The 15,941-nt window shown below is 33.3% G+C and overlaps 1 protein-coding gene across 1 annotated transcript in view; it reads left to right on the top strand.

Annotated features, from left to right (window-relative positions):
- Positions 1–912: 912 nt before the first annotated feature.
- The window catches only part of LOC106748512, an 18,601-nt gene continuing 3,572 nt past the window's right edge, over positions 913–15,941 (top strand). Inside the window, exons 1-5 of the mRNA XM_014627111.1 lie at positions 913–1,082; positions 1,140–1,235; positions 1,543–1,675; positions 8,445–8,760; positions 9,522–9,655. Coding sequence (XP_014482597.1) covers positions 913–1,082; positions 1,140–1,235; positions 1,543–1,675; positions 8,445–8,760; positions 9,522–9,655 — 849 coding nt within the window. The remainder of the gene's footprint in view (positions 1,083–1,139; positions 1,236–1,542; positions 1,676–8,444; positions 8,761–9,521; positions 9,656–15,941) is intronic.

Here is a 15,941-nt window from a genome sequence, read left to right as displayed (position 1 = left end):
ATATAAAGCTTGTATGGTTTGGAGGGGGACATCGGATGATGAGCTCGGCCTTATCGAAGGTGACGTTGTTTAAGGTCATTTCGAGCTCAACTTCATTTTTTCAAATAGCACCTATTTTTCGTTGCATTTTTGACACAATTCAGTTGGACATTTTTTGGACGTTTTGATATTTTTTTGTAAAAGTAATAGTTTTTGAAATATTCGAATTCTAAGAATATAGAATCGTAATTTATGTTAGGTCAAAGTAACTTTATTTTTTTTATGAAAGTATTTTTATTATACTTTCGAATTTATGTAATCTATACAAATGTTTTTGAATCTTAACCATTTTTTACAAAATTAATGCTTTCCGAGTTATTTGAGCTAAAAATTTCGATTTTCACGACGAGTACTTAAGCACGCTACCCTTTTATTTGGGCTGAGTACCTAGAACGCATTTGAAGTATTCGGAAGATCGCCGAAGCTTGGCTTTTACGGAATAAAGAAGCAATCAGTGCGCCCTTTTTTCAGTATAGATTACTACCTTAAAACATTTGCATTAGTCGTCAAGCTCCCATTCATTCCCTGATTGTTTTTAGTTAAAATCGACCCGAGTTGGTTCTTACTGCGGCAATTTAATCGATATGTTTGGTTATTAGGATAAATTTATTTTATTCTCTTTCGTTAATTGTGTCATTATCAACATGACAGATTATTCGCCCTCAGAAACTGTTGACGTGATTGGTATTTATTATACCGTTAATAATAATGCTGAAGAGACAGCTCGTCAATATTGAGATAAATATCCCAATAGACGACATCCCGATCATAAAGCGATTTTGCGTTTAGTGGCTAGAGCACGTCCAGGATAGATGAGACGCAAACGTTCTACAAAACCATTAAATAACAACTATTATCGTAACTATATTAGGAATGGTAATAGTGAATCCGAACATTAGCCAACGTCAAATTAACCATGAATTAAATAAGTTTCCTGCGACTGTGAATAGAATTTTATTTGGCAATCACATTTATCCTTATCACATTCCACTTAATAAGGAACTTTCTGATAATGATAAAGTTCTTTATAGCACATCCTGCTAGTGAGCTTTAGCTCAAATTCAGCTCGATCCCACATTTTTTTCTTGTGTTATGTTTAGCGACGAGACTGCATTTGAGAGCAATGGCATAATAGCCATTATTATTCTTATATCAATCCGCACTGGGTTCCGTCATGTAGATAATCAGCATCGTTGGTAGGTGATAGTTTAGTGTGGTATTTTAGATGGTCTGTCACATGCAACGCTAAATGATTATTATCCGCGCGGTTGCAGTACTTCTTCGCTCCTGTTTTCGCGGCAGCGGACTTACCTCGGTTAGTTCAGTATTAGTTTATCGATAGTGATTTTCACTTTTCACTATCCCGAGTGGTAGAGTATCATAGTTCTTTCACCTTTTGCCTCTTTACGCAATGAAATTCGGGAAGATCGGGGAAGAGGAAACAATTTAAAGACGAATTTAACATACGAATAACTATACTTTAATTCGCCTGGTTACTTTCAGTTGCATACAAAACAAACCTATACACCGGGAATATCCCATAACACAATTAATAGAGAGCGATCCCTCGCTCGAGATGTTCCGTGAGCTGCTTTTAGGCGGCGGATCGAAGCCGCTCGACGGCAACTATGATAACGTGCGTCGTGCTAACAAGAAAAACTTTCTTGCCTGGTTATGCAAATCTCACCGGGTTTTCCGATGGGCGCCAGCCGGGCTTTTTTCCGACAGTAATTACTGCTTTCTGACCGATCATGTATAATACCCGTTTTAGCTCGCTCGCCAGAAGCAGTTCCCCAAAAAGCACGTGATTCAATGTCACGGCTCAATCGAATACAAGCAATACCGACAAGTAACATCCGAGGACTGTGCAATCGGCGATTAGAGAAGGCAACCGAGTCTCGCGTCCGAATCTCCGGGATTCCTAAACTCGAGGCCCTCTCGAGCACGGCTTTCGTCGCTCTGCGACGTGGCCCCAAAATCTCGCATGTCCGCGCGTCCCGACCTTCAGGACGCGACGGATCCTAAACGAGTCCAATTCCCGGCTTACCACTCGCGCAGGTGCCATCGAGAAGCGACGGCAACTGACTCGAAATTATAACGCAACTCTAATTTTTCCTACCCACGGCTGTACAATGTTTCTCTCTCTCTTACCCACTCGCTACCTGAAGCTCGCTTTTGCTCCTTAGGATCTCGTCCCGCTATCGTCAGCAGCTTCGCTCGCTCGTTCTCGGGATGTTCATTACGCTCGCCGTCGGGCCGTACAGTGACGAGCAGGGCTCGTCAATTAGTGCAGGAGGCAACCGAGACAACGATCTGTCGCTGCGGCATCCTATTGGCTTTCCCGGCTAGATTATGCTTATCACGGGTGCTCGCGGGAACTTTGCGTCTAGGATCTTCTATTCGACGCTTAACTTGTCCTTGTTCCTCTCGGGACGACATTCGGCAACTGTTGGGCTCGCAGCAGTTTGAAGGAATTCCCCCGGGGACCTCCTTCGCATGACCTGCGACCGGGTCGCGGGCCCTTACGCTTTTCTCAGCGCAAGGTGGCCATCCCGGCTGTCCGTCGCCAGCCGTCCACCCGGGCAAAGAAAATTTTCCCCGCGCCCTTCTAAACGCCGCTCTAGCCGCTTCTCCAGAGTCCTCGCTTTCGTTCGCGCTCTTCCGGCGGCTCCGATTTCTCCAATCTTCTTAAGTCCAACGCACTGGCTCGTCGTGGATAACCTTACACTTATAAAAAAATGTAATAGCCGCGGGTCGCATCTCGCAAAATGGCGCACGAAACAAATTTATAAAATTCGGTCCCTTTCTCTTGTGAGAAGGCGCGAGTTTCCGGCTCATCCTCGGCCAGACCACAGGCTTGCAAACATTTGCCTCGTCACATATTGTTGGACTCCATTTTTTTATGGCAATGTTCAAGGAAGTCATATTTATGTATACTACGAGATATGTTGCCAAGCATGTTAGAGGTTGTCGATGAAAATACAATCCAATGCATATGGTTGCAATAGGACGGTGTACCACTACACTACGCGTGCCCTACGGGACTTTTTAAATTTAACTTATCCGCCCCGTTGGATTGGACGAGATGATGATCATGCTAGCATTCAGATAGCCATCCAGGTGGCCATCCAGATCACCAGATTTAACATCACCAGATTTTTTCTTATGGGGCTATGTAAAAAATATTGTTTACCAGTCCGCATTTACCACAACTAAAGACCTAAAGGACCGCATCAGACGAGCGTGTAGAAGTATACCAGCCAGCGCCCTCAGAAAAACAATCGATGCATTCGAAGAACGGTTGCAATTATATATCCTACGTTACCTATATCATTCCTACGGAATGGTGATACATTTGAGCATTTATTGTAGAAATATTTAATGTGTTTTCGATGTGATTTTACAGAGTCGATCGGTCTTGTCTTCAATGGCCGAATTAATCTTCAGTCTTGTTTTTAGTGACCGAATCAATCTTCGGTCTTGCCTTCACTGGCCGGATCCATCTTCGGTCTTTTGAGACCAAATTTCTCGAAAATTATTGATTTTATGAAAAATTGTTGAGATACCAAAAACATTCATTTTGATTACATAAATACGAAAATACAATAAAAAATAATTTTTATCTTTGAAAAATAAAGTTGCTTTGATCTGACTTAAAATTACAATTCTATATTCTTAGAATCTGAATGTTTCTAAAATTATTAGTTCTACAAAAAAAATATCAACACATAAAAAATGTTCTATTGAATTATGTCAATCAAAAAATGCAACGAAAAATAAGTGCTGCTATTTGAGAAAATGAAGTTGACCTTGAAATAATTTTAAACAACGTCACCTCCGATAAGGCCGAGGTCATCATCCGATATTCTTTTCCAAATCATATAACCTTTATGTTTATATATTTTTCGCTAGAATGACTTCCTTCTGAGATATTAGCCTGAGGCGATTAAAATGAAACATCTTGTGTATATATATATATATATATATATATTCGATGATAATTTAGTTCCCGCTGCTCACAATAAATGGCTCTAGCTGTAAATGTGGTAAGCTTTAACAGTTGATTGTTTTTTTGAAGGTTAAATATCCGTCAATAAAATTCAGTGCGTAAAGCTTAATTTTTGTGAATGCAGGAATATTTTTTAATTGATTTAAAATGAATCGTGATAATTGTTTTTTCTCGTCATGTATTTATTCACTACTTTGATTTGAAGAAAATTACATTTGAAGCGCACTGATTGATTTTTGAAATTTATGGTGAACAAGTTCTGTCAGAAAAAACACGTAGAGAATAGTTTCAACGATTTAGAAATGGTGATAAATATGGAAGACAAAGAACGTTCCGGACAACCGAAAAAGTTTGAGGACGCTGAATTGCAAGCATTATTGGATAAAAATCTAACTCAAACACTCGAAGAATTATTAGAAGTGTTAAATATAAGATGTCCCATTTTAACTTACACACCCAAATATTTTGAAAACGGTTCATTAATGGAGAAAATATTTTAGACAAAAGTTGTATGGTTTGGAGGGGTCATAAGGTGGTGTCACTTAACCTTTGATAGTCTTTTGAAGGTCACCTTCAATTTTTTTAATGGAATATTACTCCTATGCCTGTTTCTAAACGTTTACGCGTCATGGGAAAAATCCAAAAAGAAGAAAAATAGCTGCTACATGAGTTGTCCGAAAATACCATCCCGAATCGTTAGTCATCACGACTTACTTGCTTACCAGGCTGTAAAGAAGAATTTTTTATGGTGCATTGTGACTGGAAATGAAATGTGAATTTATTTTGATAATTCTAAGCGGAAAAAACCATGGGTGGACTCCGGCCAACCATCCACATCAATGCCAAAACAGAATATTCACGGTCGTAAAAGGCATTGCTCTGTATTTGGCGGGACCAAGAAGACGTGCTTTATTATGAGCTACTACAACCGAATGAAGCAGTTATGGCTGACCACTACCAAAAACAATTGTACCGATCGAACGATGAATTGATGCGAGAAAGGATATTAGTAGCCAGTCGACGCAAAATTATTTTTTTGCAAGACAACGCCCGACCACATATTAAAGAACCATGAAGGAAACATTGTTAGAGCTCGAATAGGAAATTTTCCCGCACCCAGTTATTCTCCAGATTTAACCACATCGGATTACCACCTTTTCCGATCGATGCAACACACATTCGCCGTTACCCACTTCTCCAATTACGAAGTCCGAAAATAGATAGATGAATGATTTGCTTAAAAAGACAGCTCGTTTTATCGCCATGTAATCCAACTTTTTCCAAAAAGATGGGAAAAAATAATAATAAACGATGGAAAATACTTTGATTAATATATTAATTCATTTTTTTATTGGAATAAATACATTTTTAGGCAAAAACAGCGAAAACTAAGTTTAATACTTAAAAAATTTATATATATGTATGTATGTATATGTTGCAGGGAGATGATAAAAATGGAGATTTGATCAAATCCCTAAAGTAGATAATCAAATCACGGGTGGGGTGATTTCGTGAATTGATCATTTACCTTAGGGATTTGATCAAATCTCCATTTTCATCATTTCTCTGTGACATATATATACAGGTTGTCCCATTTTAACATATACACCTAAATATTTTGAAAACGGTGTGTTATGGAAAAAATATTTTAAACAAAAGTTATATGGTTTGGAGGGGGACATAAGGTGGTATCATTGGTTTGACCTTTGATAGTCTTTTGAAGGTTGGGGTCATCTTCTATTTATTAAATAGAAACTCCTAGTTTTTATTGCACATTCTTGTAATTTACCTCAAGACCTTTCCAAAACACTATAATAAAATATGCATTAAATACTTTTCGCGTTATAAGACTTGAAAATTGCAGTATCACCGGCATTAGCATTACCTGAAACACAGCAGAGACGGTTTGGTGTCACAAAATACTATAAGAGTGACGAATCGTGAGGTACTTATATCTATCTTGGATAGTGTTAATGCCGGCAGTACTGCAACTTTCAAGCCTTATAACTCAAAAAGTACTTAATGCAAAAATATTTTATTAAAGTGTTTTGCAAAACTCTTAAGGTAAGCTACAAGAATATGCAACGAAAAATATGTTTCATTTAAGAAATTGAAGGTGACCTTCATGTGACTTTCAAACGACTATTCAAGGTCAAACTGATGACACTTATATTGTATGGTTTCCGTGAAATTATAAAACTTTTGTCTGCAACATTTTTTGATAAAACTCATATTTTTCTGAATATTCTAGTGTTTCAATCTTTTGTTACATCCTGTACACACACACACACACACACACACATACATATATATATATGTAGCGAATAAGTATATTTCAAAATAATAATTATGTTATTAAAAATTTGTTGCATGATCACATTTATATAAACGTAGATGAAAAAAAAAGGAAGAAAAAATAATGCTCGAATCTGCAACACGTAACTGTCCATTCCAATAATCAATAATAATTCACTTATGTTTTCAGCTATATTTGTTGATTGATAATTGTTTTTAAAAATCGATACATATAGAACACGAAATACTTTAAACGCATTTTTTCTCGAATGCTTGAGAGTTGCATCGAATGGTTTTATTATTGATTCGTAGGAAGATAGTACTACAATATATACTAAATTGAAATCCAAGGTTAAGTTAGGGGATTTAGGAGAAATCCTGATAGTCCGCTTATAAGACATATAAAATCTGACCAAAAGCATTAAACAAAGCCTAAGTCGGTAGTGCCACGCGATATGTTTAGCTGTTCCAAGACGCCTGTATGTACAAAAATAGTCACAACATCGTCAAGTTTTCAAATATCGACGTAATCTTGAGGCAAAGTAATGTTAAAAATACATACTATTTTTTTTTTTATAGAAAAGTCGATTTTTTTATTCTCTACAGTGGTCTTTTCCCTTAACACAAAGACAACACAATAAATTAAACATAAGATATTTATATCTGTAAATGTTTTTTTTATTATATTATATTTTAATTTATTTTATATGTTTTATATTCATTATTATATATGATTAAAATAAAGATTAAATTTAAAGTTGCAATTGCGGGTAGCATATTATAATTTTCTTTTTTTCTTTTTCTCGAATTTTAATTTTAATTTTTGTTGATTTTTAGTAATTTTTATGTGATATTATGTAGGTGATATATTATGTAGGTGACTCTTTTGTGGCATTGATATAACGTCTTCGATGTTAGATAACCATTCGACAGATACACTGTGCGGTGGAAGCGCTCTGTTATAATGCAGTTTTTTTTAATGAAGAGTTTCTTAATTTTTGGATAATCATTTAACTTTTCGGCATTTTTAAACTTTTTAACTTTAAGAAATATTACAATATTTCTTATATATATTCATTCTGTATTACTTGTCGATGAAAAATAAAAAAATTATTGTTATCACCAGGTTTTATATCAATATTTGAAGAACTCCCTTCCCTTGATCAATTCTTAATTAGTTTTCTGTATAGCTTTCAGTAAATTATCGTTTTTCTCCGGTTAACCAGTTCCATTTGAATTTTTGGTGCAAATAATTACAAGTTTCTAATTTTTTTTCTAATGCAATATGAAATCTGAAATTAAATATTAAATTAATATAATCAAATGTTTTTATGTTGTTTCTGTTATCAGAATGAATACATGAATATTTATTTCTTCGTTGGAAATTAACAAACGTATGTTAATCGAATTATCAAATAGTTTTTTTATTTAAACTTAGTTGTATAACTATAACCAGCGAATGACAATTTGTAAATTCATCTCTGTTGGAATTTTCCAGTTTTTGTTGCAAAGTCCTTAAAATTGGCAATAAATAATCCACGTATATTCTTNGACTGTTATCTCTAAAGTTTCTAATATAGTTTGACCGAGTAGAATCAGATTAGGAGATTAATAAGCGGGGTTATATATTAAAATATTGTTGTTCTAATCAATGTAAAAGAAAAGTAGATGGGAAATTATTTTTATTGTTTCAGAAGGGATATTAATATTTACGTACAGAAATAAATAAAAGTACAGTAAAAGTACAGTAAGATATCTTTTTATATCTAGTAATAATTGGGTTCTTTAAATAGATACCACATAGTTCTTTGTCACTTATTGCCAAAATTATTCATGCCATTTTTTTTCAAAGAAATATATTATCGAATAAAGGTAACTGTTAATTTCGTTACTTGTTACCAAAAAATATAATATTGTTACTGTTTTTATTAAAAAATAATACTAATATAATAATGTTAAATATTAAGTTAATAAGTAGAAAAAAGTAATGCCATTACCAAGCTGTTACTAAAAGAAGGTAACCAGCAATAATGGCATTATAAGTATGCATTATTTCTTAACCTTGATGTATATATATGTATGTATGTATATATGTATATAGTTTGGCGAAGCTGAAGCAGAAACGGAAGAAAGAAGTGGTCTTTACTTGCCATCTGGAACACCGTATCATACAACAAGAAGGCATACAGTTGGACCTGGTGATACAGCACACCAACCTCCTACAACATATCCTTATAATCACATGTCAGGATATCAAACTTTACGGCCTCTTCCTATTCCTCATTGCAACATGGATCCGCAGGTTTTACCACATACGAATTTACCATTAAATCTTCCATTAGTTCAACATCAACCGCCTCAAAATTTCCAAATAAAGGATCAGCATTTATTAAAACCACCTCCTGTAATGGGTGTCAGTAAGTTATTTTTTATATAAAAAATTGCTAAAAAAATTATTTTTTTTATTATGAAAGATACGATAACGATACAGTATAGTAATTGAATAAAATTCTCTAGCTTATACAAAGAGACTGAGATGGAAAACGTAGATATGTGTTCACATCTATATTTCCCATCTTGTCTGCTTTCCTTACTAGATTTTTCGTTTAACACGTTAACTGCCACGCGCATTTCGGAGGAAATCTCCGTCAGGCCAAATCCATTAAAATTTTTTGATAAGAAATATTTAAGTATATTAATTATACAATCCTGAAATTACTTATTAAACTATGTAATTTTTTTAGTTTTATATCGTACTTTATACTGTCAGTCACCGGCAACTGACGCGGCCTAAACAGAAAGTTCAGTGTCAACGGTCACCGGTGACTGACGTGACACTCAGTGGCACTCGTGTTAATTAATAACAACAATTACTCGTTTAAATTTGATAAGGTTATAACTATTCAAAATTACTTTTTTACATTATAAATCAATTGTTAATCTTGTTAATATAGAATATATTTATCATCCATTATGGTGATTCTCTTTATATAACGAATATATAAACGTAAATGCCATGAATTTTCAAATATTTTTATGTTGTTTATCTACTACATCAAGTTATCATTATAAAGTTAATTGTACTTTATAAAAATCAATAAGTTAGATTAATAAAAATGCATTATTTACTACCTATTATATATATTTATTATATATTACATATTGTATATATTTACAGCTGGAGGGTTTGGTAGAAGAGCTTCAGATGGTGGGGCAAATCTTCATATATTTCATCAACAACATAGTAATAACATGAATAACGATGAAGATAGCGGCTGGAGTCAACCAGGTAGCAGAGAACAATTACAGTCTGTAAGTATATTATAAATATCCTATCTACCAATATCAGAATATTAATGATGTTCTAGATTTGATATAGAATATATTACGCGTTTCTCTATATCAGAAAAAGCAACGTTTTCTCTGGTAAAATAGCTTTTAAATAATATTCGTTAAATGAAACTATAATTATTAAATCAAAACAATTTAACTATACTTATTAAATCAAAACAATTTAAAGTTTATAAATAATGTTTTTGATTTGGTGTAAATTCGAGGATATTAATAATGTTTATAAATAATGTTTTTGATTTGGTGTAAATTCGAGGATACAATTCATATTTCGCAATTTGGACAAACTATTTTTTCGCACATCATTGATTAACCCTTTCGTACTTGATGAAACATATGTCCCGACCTTTCAGAAATTCATATCTTCCATAAAAATAAAGATAGCGACTTTTTCCTGGACTCATTTTAAAGATGAAGAATAGGATTTTTCACAAATAAATCAACATTCTTGTGAATTTCACTTTTTAATTTGCATATTTAATCAAATACTCGTAAAATAGTGTAAAAATGAAAACTACATATATCATCACAAAAATTAAAATTAAAAATAAGAGAGTTTTTCCTAGGCTCATTTTAAAAGTCAATATAACAGTTATACAAAATAAATCGCTACTTAGCCACTTGACTAACATTGATATATTTCGTCAAAAAAAGGGTATGTCAAAAAAAGTATTGACGTAATAATGCGCACATAGTTTTATTTTTCTCTAATCAGCAAGATTTTCATGAAACTTGGTTACTCGGAGGTTTTTGGGGTCGCTGATTTCAAATCTGAACAAAAAATTTTGAAATTCAAAATGACTGATCCACTATGACGCACCAAAATTTATAATTTTTTTCTATTTTTCTGAAACTCATTATCCGGGGGGGGGGATTAGGTTACTGATTGTGAATCAGATTTTTGACAGCGTTGTCAAATTTTTAAAGTTCAAAATGGCTGATTTAATGTGGAGGACAAAAAATTAAAAATTTTTATCAATTTTTTCTAAACCTGGTATCTAGAGTTTTGTAGGTTTCATTCATATTCAACTCGAAAAACACTTTAGTACCGACTTTTATAAAAATCGAACAGCATTTTCATCTTGCCCTTTCTGGTTCAGTTGATGCTGATTTTCGCTACTAGTCAAGTGATTAATTTCAAAATGACGAATTTAATGTTCATATGTAAGTTCATATGTAAGTTGGTACATATAGGTTTTCGAAGTCGCTGATGATGTATCTGTAGTAAACGTTCCAAAATTTTAAATGGCAAGTCTAATATGGCGAGCCAAAATGCTAAATATTGTTGAATTTGAATGAAACTTATTTTCCAGCGTTTTCTTTTTTTTGAGTTGCTGAATTATGAATCTAAAATTGAAATTTTCAAATTCAAGACGTCACATCTAATGTAGCTGGCAAAATATAAATAAAAAAGGTCGAATCAATTCTATTCACATTTCATGGGATTTTTTAAAACACAGGATGAGATAGATCTTCATACACTGTACATAAATAAACTGTTGTTCTTTCTTCCGCCTACTGATGATTTGAACTTAATCGAACTATTGATAAGCATTAGCCGTGAAAACAACTGATGAGATGTAACCGTGAAAAATAACCATGAAAACAACTGATGAGAAGTACCTATAGAAATAATTGATAATTCAAATCAGCGATTTCAAAAACACATGAATATGAGTTTCATTTAAATCCAAGAAAATTTTACATTTTGGTCTGCCATATTGAATCTGTCATTTAAAATTTTGAAATTTTGACTACAGATTTATAATCAACGATTCCAAAAACCTTTCGTAAGATGTGAATTAGGTGCTAATTATTTCTAAAAAAAGTCAAACACGAAAGGATTAATTAATAATACAAAAATTTGCAAAATCGTAAAGGACTTTTTTGTCTAGTGACCTAATCTACAAGTATGTGATAGCTATTGTATTTAGCAACACAATTCAAAGTTCAAAGTTTAATGTTCAATATACTAATGTCTGTTGATGGACACAACAGTTGTCATATACTTGTAGATTAGACCAAAATAAATCTAATCTAATCTAAATAAAAAATCTAAATTAAAAAAATCCTTTATCATTTTGCAAATAACACAAATTTTAGAATTATTCATTACAAAAGCCTCTACGCATGGCTATTTTCAATAATTAAAAACTAGAAATTTTGCGTATTGTTTGCAAAATGATAGAGAATTTTCTTGTTCATCTCAATCCACCATACATTCTTACGAAGTTTGTCTCTGTGGTCTAGGACATCCTGTATAAAAAATAAAAAACAAAATAGAAAGAAATGTTCCAGACAAAAATTATACGGTTTGGAAAAGGACATACTTTGATGGCCTTAATTTTGTTGTATAATCAATAATTCAAGATTATTTGAAGATAAATTTCATTTTTTTAATAGAATCATAGTTTTTTTTAGCATAGTTAATTTCTGTTTATTCTATGTATAAAAGTACTAGAGTAAGATTACCAAAGAGTAAATACTTTCCGAAATATTTTATTTTTTATTATATCTTTCTGATACAAGATACGAAATAATCTCATAGGCCCAGTTTTACCAATGCGAATTAATCAAATCAGTCGATTCGGACCTATTAACTGCCGAACATAAAATTGATCTTTATCAACTTACTTTCTTGGCATCTGAAGAACCATGTATCGTCAGTGTATATAATAATACCAATGTACGTAAAATTAATAATTGCAGTTAAAAGTTTTACGTAATTATTAACTTTAATTTTATTATTGATTGATGTTCGTTTTTGAAATCTTGCTATTGGCAATTCTGGTGACAAATTTAATCAACCGATTTATTTAATTAACTCGCGTTAGTGAAACCGTGCCATAAAGGCTCTAAGGAACATATTCATTTTTCGATAACCTCACCATAATATTTTTGTACGTAATATGTATGTAGACAGGTTGAATCGAATGCTGTAAGCAAACATAGAGAAACCTTAAAACAAATTTATTGCATTTTGCAAATGAATTAGTGCACAATATGCAATGATAAACACCAGCTATCTATTTCTCTCATATTATTGTGTAGAAAAACATTAACTCTCCGTCGGCAATATTAAATTTAGCACCTTCCGTGGACAATCCGGATCATTAAGGGAAATGCTTGTTCTTACACTGTTACGGATTGTATGTAAATTCTTACACTGCTACGGATTGTATGTAAATTTGAAAAAATTCTTATATACTTGAAAACATTCATATATTTGTAAAAGTTTTAATAACAAATATTTGTAAAAGTTTTAATAACAAGTTTTAATAACAAATACTTATAAATGTACCAGGTTCGATAATTCCCTAGAATGAAAATGAAAAAAAAAATTTTGTTGGCAAAACTCAACTTGATTCTTCAACATAATCTCCTTTTAGTTCAATACACTGAATCCAACGAGTTTCTAGCTTCTTTAAGCCTTCCAAATAATAAGAAGTTTCTAAACCACCAAAATATGCGTCTGGAGCCATTTTTTCCCTGGAGCAATTTTTTGAGATTTAGAAACAGGTAGAAGTCATCAGGAATCAGGTAGAAGTCACACGGAGCCAGATCTGGAGAATACGGTGGATGTGAGAGCAATTTATATCTCAGTTTGTTCAATTTTGCCATTGTTTCTACCAATTTGTGAGCTGGTGCATTGTCTTGATGAAAGAGAATTTCTTTCTTCGCTAAATGAGGCCGTTTTTTCTTACATTACATAATTCCATCGGTCCAACAATGATGCATAATATTCTCCTGTAATTGTTTTTCCTTTTTCAAGATAATCGATGAGGATTATTCCATGTGCATCCCAAAACACAGTGGCCAGAACCGTTCTATCCGATCGTTGCGTCTTTTTCTTTAGTCGCTTCGAAACACTTTCACCCTTTGGAACCCATTGTGCCGACTGTTGTTTCGATTCAGGTATATAATGGTGGATTCATGTTTCATCAACGGTTATGTATCGCCGTAAAAATTTCTTTGATTTGCGCCTAAACATGTCCAAACAATGCTGAGAAGTGCAAACTAGTTCACGTTTTTGATCGATTATTAGCAATCGTGGCACCCATCTTGCAGTTAGCTTTCTCATACACAAATGTTCGTGTAAGACATTGAACACACGTTTAAATGAGATGCCCACAGTCGCAACTAGTTCACACAATTTCACTTTGTGGTCATCCAACACGATATCATGGATTTTTTCATTCATTTCTGGTATAGTCACTTCATTTGGACGACACTGCGTCGTGCATCCGATGTCCTAGTACGACCACGTTTAAACTCAGCAATCCAGTTATATACGGTTACATTCGATGCAGCAGAACTCCCCCAAAAGTTTTTAGAAGTCCTTAATTATTTCTTGCGATTGCAAGCCTTTCAAATAGAAATACATAATCACTGTACGAATTTCAATTTTTTTTTCAATTTTTGCAAAATATCAGAGGTTATGTGCTTTCGGTAGCTGTCACAAATATACTGATTGTCATAGCTGTCTGCAACTGTGTAGCGAGAGGTTTGAAGGTTGACACTACTGGAAATTCATGGCATATTGGAGGTGACAACACCACTAATGTGTCACTAAAGACTTATTGTCAATCAACCAGGATGAATAACGTTCTGAATAACCGAAGAAAGACGAAGAATTAAAGCAGCTTTTGGAAAAAAAAATCTTTGTCAGACTCAGAGGGCTTGCAAATACACTTGCAATGACTGAACAAGCCATTTCAAAACATCTATATAAACTTAGTGGGATTCAAAAGGACCGTTGGGTTCCACATATGTTCAGTCTTGAATATATATTTAAATAAATAAAGAGAGGCGCCTCGACACGGCTAGTCCTTGCTATCAAGATTCAAGAAGGACTTTTTGCACAAAATAGTGACTGGTGATGAAAAATGGGTAGTCTATGACAATCTCAAGAAGTGAAAATTGGTGAAATCCGTTTCGGAAGAAGAATGGTTTCGAGTTAATAAACTCATCGATGCTTTTGTCGACCCCTTCTGGAGACTTGTAGGAATCAACCAAGTGATATTGCAGGGATCGATGGTAATCCGAAAGGGCATAGTCTAAAGGGCCAAGTCTCCCGAAGGAGTCGACAAAAGCATCGATGAGTTTATTAACTCGAAACCACTCTTCTTCCAAAGCGGATTTCACCAATTATCTGAAAGATGGCAGAAGTAGGTAGAAAGTGACAGAAACTATTTTAAGGATTAAGAGATTATTTATTATTTTTTTTTTAATAAACAACATATTTTCTTTAAAAAGGCCGAAAATTAAATTGTATATATAATATTTTAAATATTAAAATAATTTGTGCAGAATAATTTTGAAAAAAATTACAGACTTACACAAGAAATATATGAAATATAGTTTTTTTAGAACAAATCGATTTCTCTGTTCTGCGTATAAAAATACTAGGGTGAGATCATAGAAAAGTGAATACTTTTACAGATATTTTTCTTTTTATTCTAACATTTTTTTAATATAAGATATGAAATATTCACTTTTCATTAATATCCTCTCAATATTTTTCTATATAATAACATGAAAAAAATCGATTACTGATAATTATATATTGATGCTTTGATACATTTGCAAAATGCAATGAATTATTTTTTAAGGTTTTTCTATATTTGCTCATAGCGATGATTCCATCTGTCATTCCACATATAAAAATGTCAAAGTTATGTTATTGAAAAGTGAATTAATACTTTATGAGACATGTCGATTGCCGTAAACAATTGTTTCATATCTTTTATATTGAAAAATAATAGAATAAAAAGTAAAATATCTTAGTAATACGTATTCACTTTTCGATGATCTCAACCGAGTATCTCAACCTAGTATTTTTATACGCAGAACAAATAGATACGAGGTCTGTTCAAAAAGTATCGCGAATTTTGTGTTTTTTCAAAAATTATTTATTTATTCATGAATATCTATTTTGTTTCTTTCAAAATAATCCCCATCAGATATTATACACTTGTGCCAACGTTTTTTCCAATCCTCGAAGCACTTCAAAAAATCATTTTTTGTGATCTTGTTCAGCTCCTCCTTCGATGCCGTCTTTATCTCCTCAATCGTAGCGTAGCGTCGTCCTTTCATGTGCCTCTTCAGTTTCGGAAATAAGAAAAAGTCACAGGTCTGTGGAATACGGTGGCTGCGGCATCATTAGTGTGTTGTTTTTGGCCAAAAATTCGCGCACAAGCAACGATGTGTGAGCAGGGGCGTTGGTACGAATTTCGCGGCGACCCGT

This window comes from Dinoponera quadriceps, unplaced genomic scaffold (genome assembly GCF_001313825.1).
Source record: "Dinoponera quadriceps isolate SergipeBrazil2010 unplaced genomic scaffold, ASM131382v1 scaffold2895, whole genome shotgun sequence".
Classification (NCBI taxonomy): Eukaryota; Metazoa; Arthropoda; class Insecta; order Hymenoptera; family Formicidae; genus Dinoponera; species Dinoponera quadriceps.
Note: the sequence above shows the minus strand (reverse complement) of the source record. Positions and strands in the feature narration are given on the sequence as shown.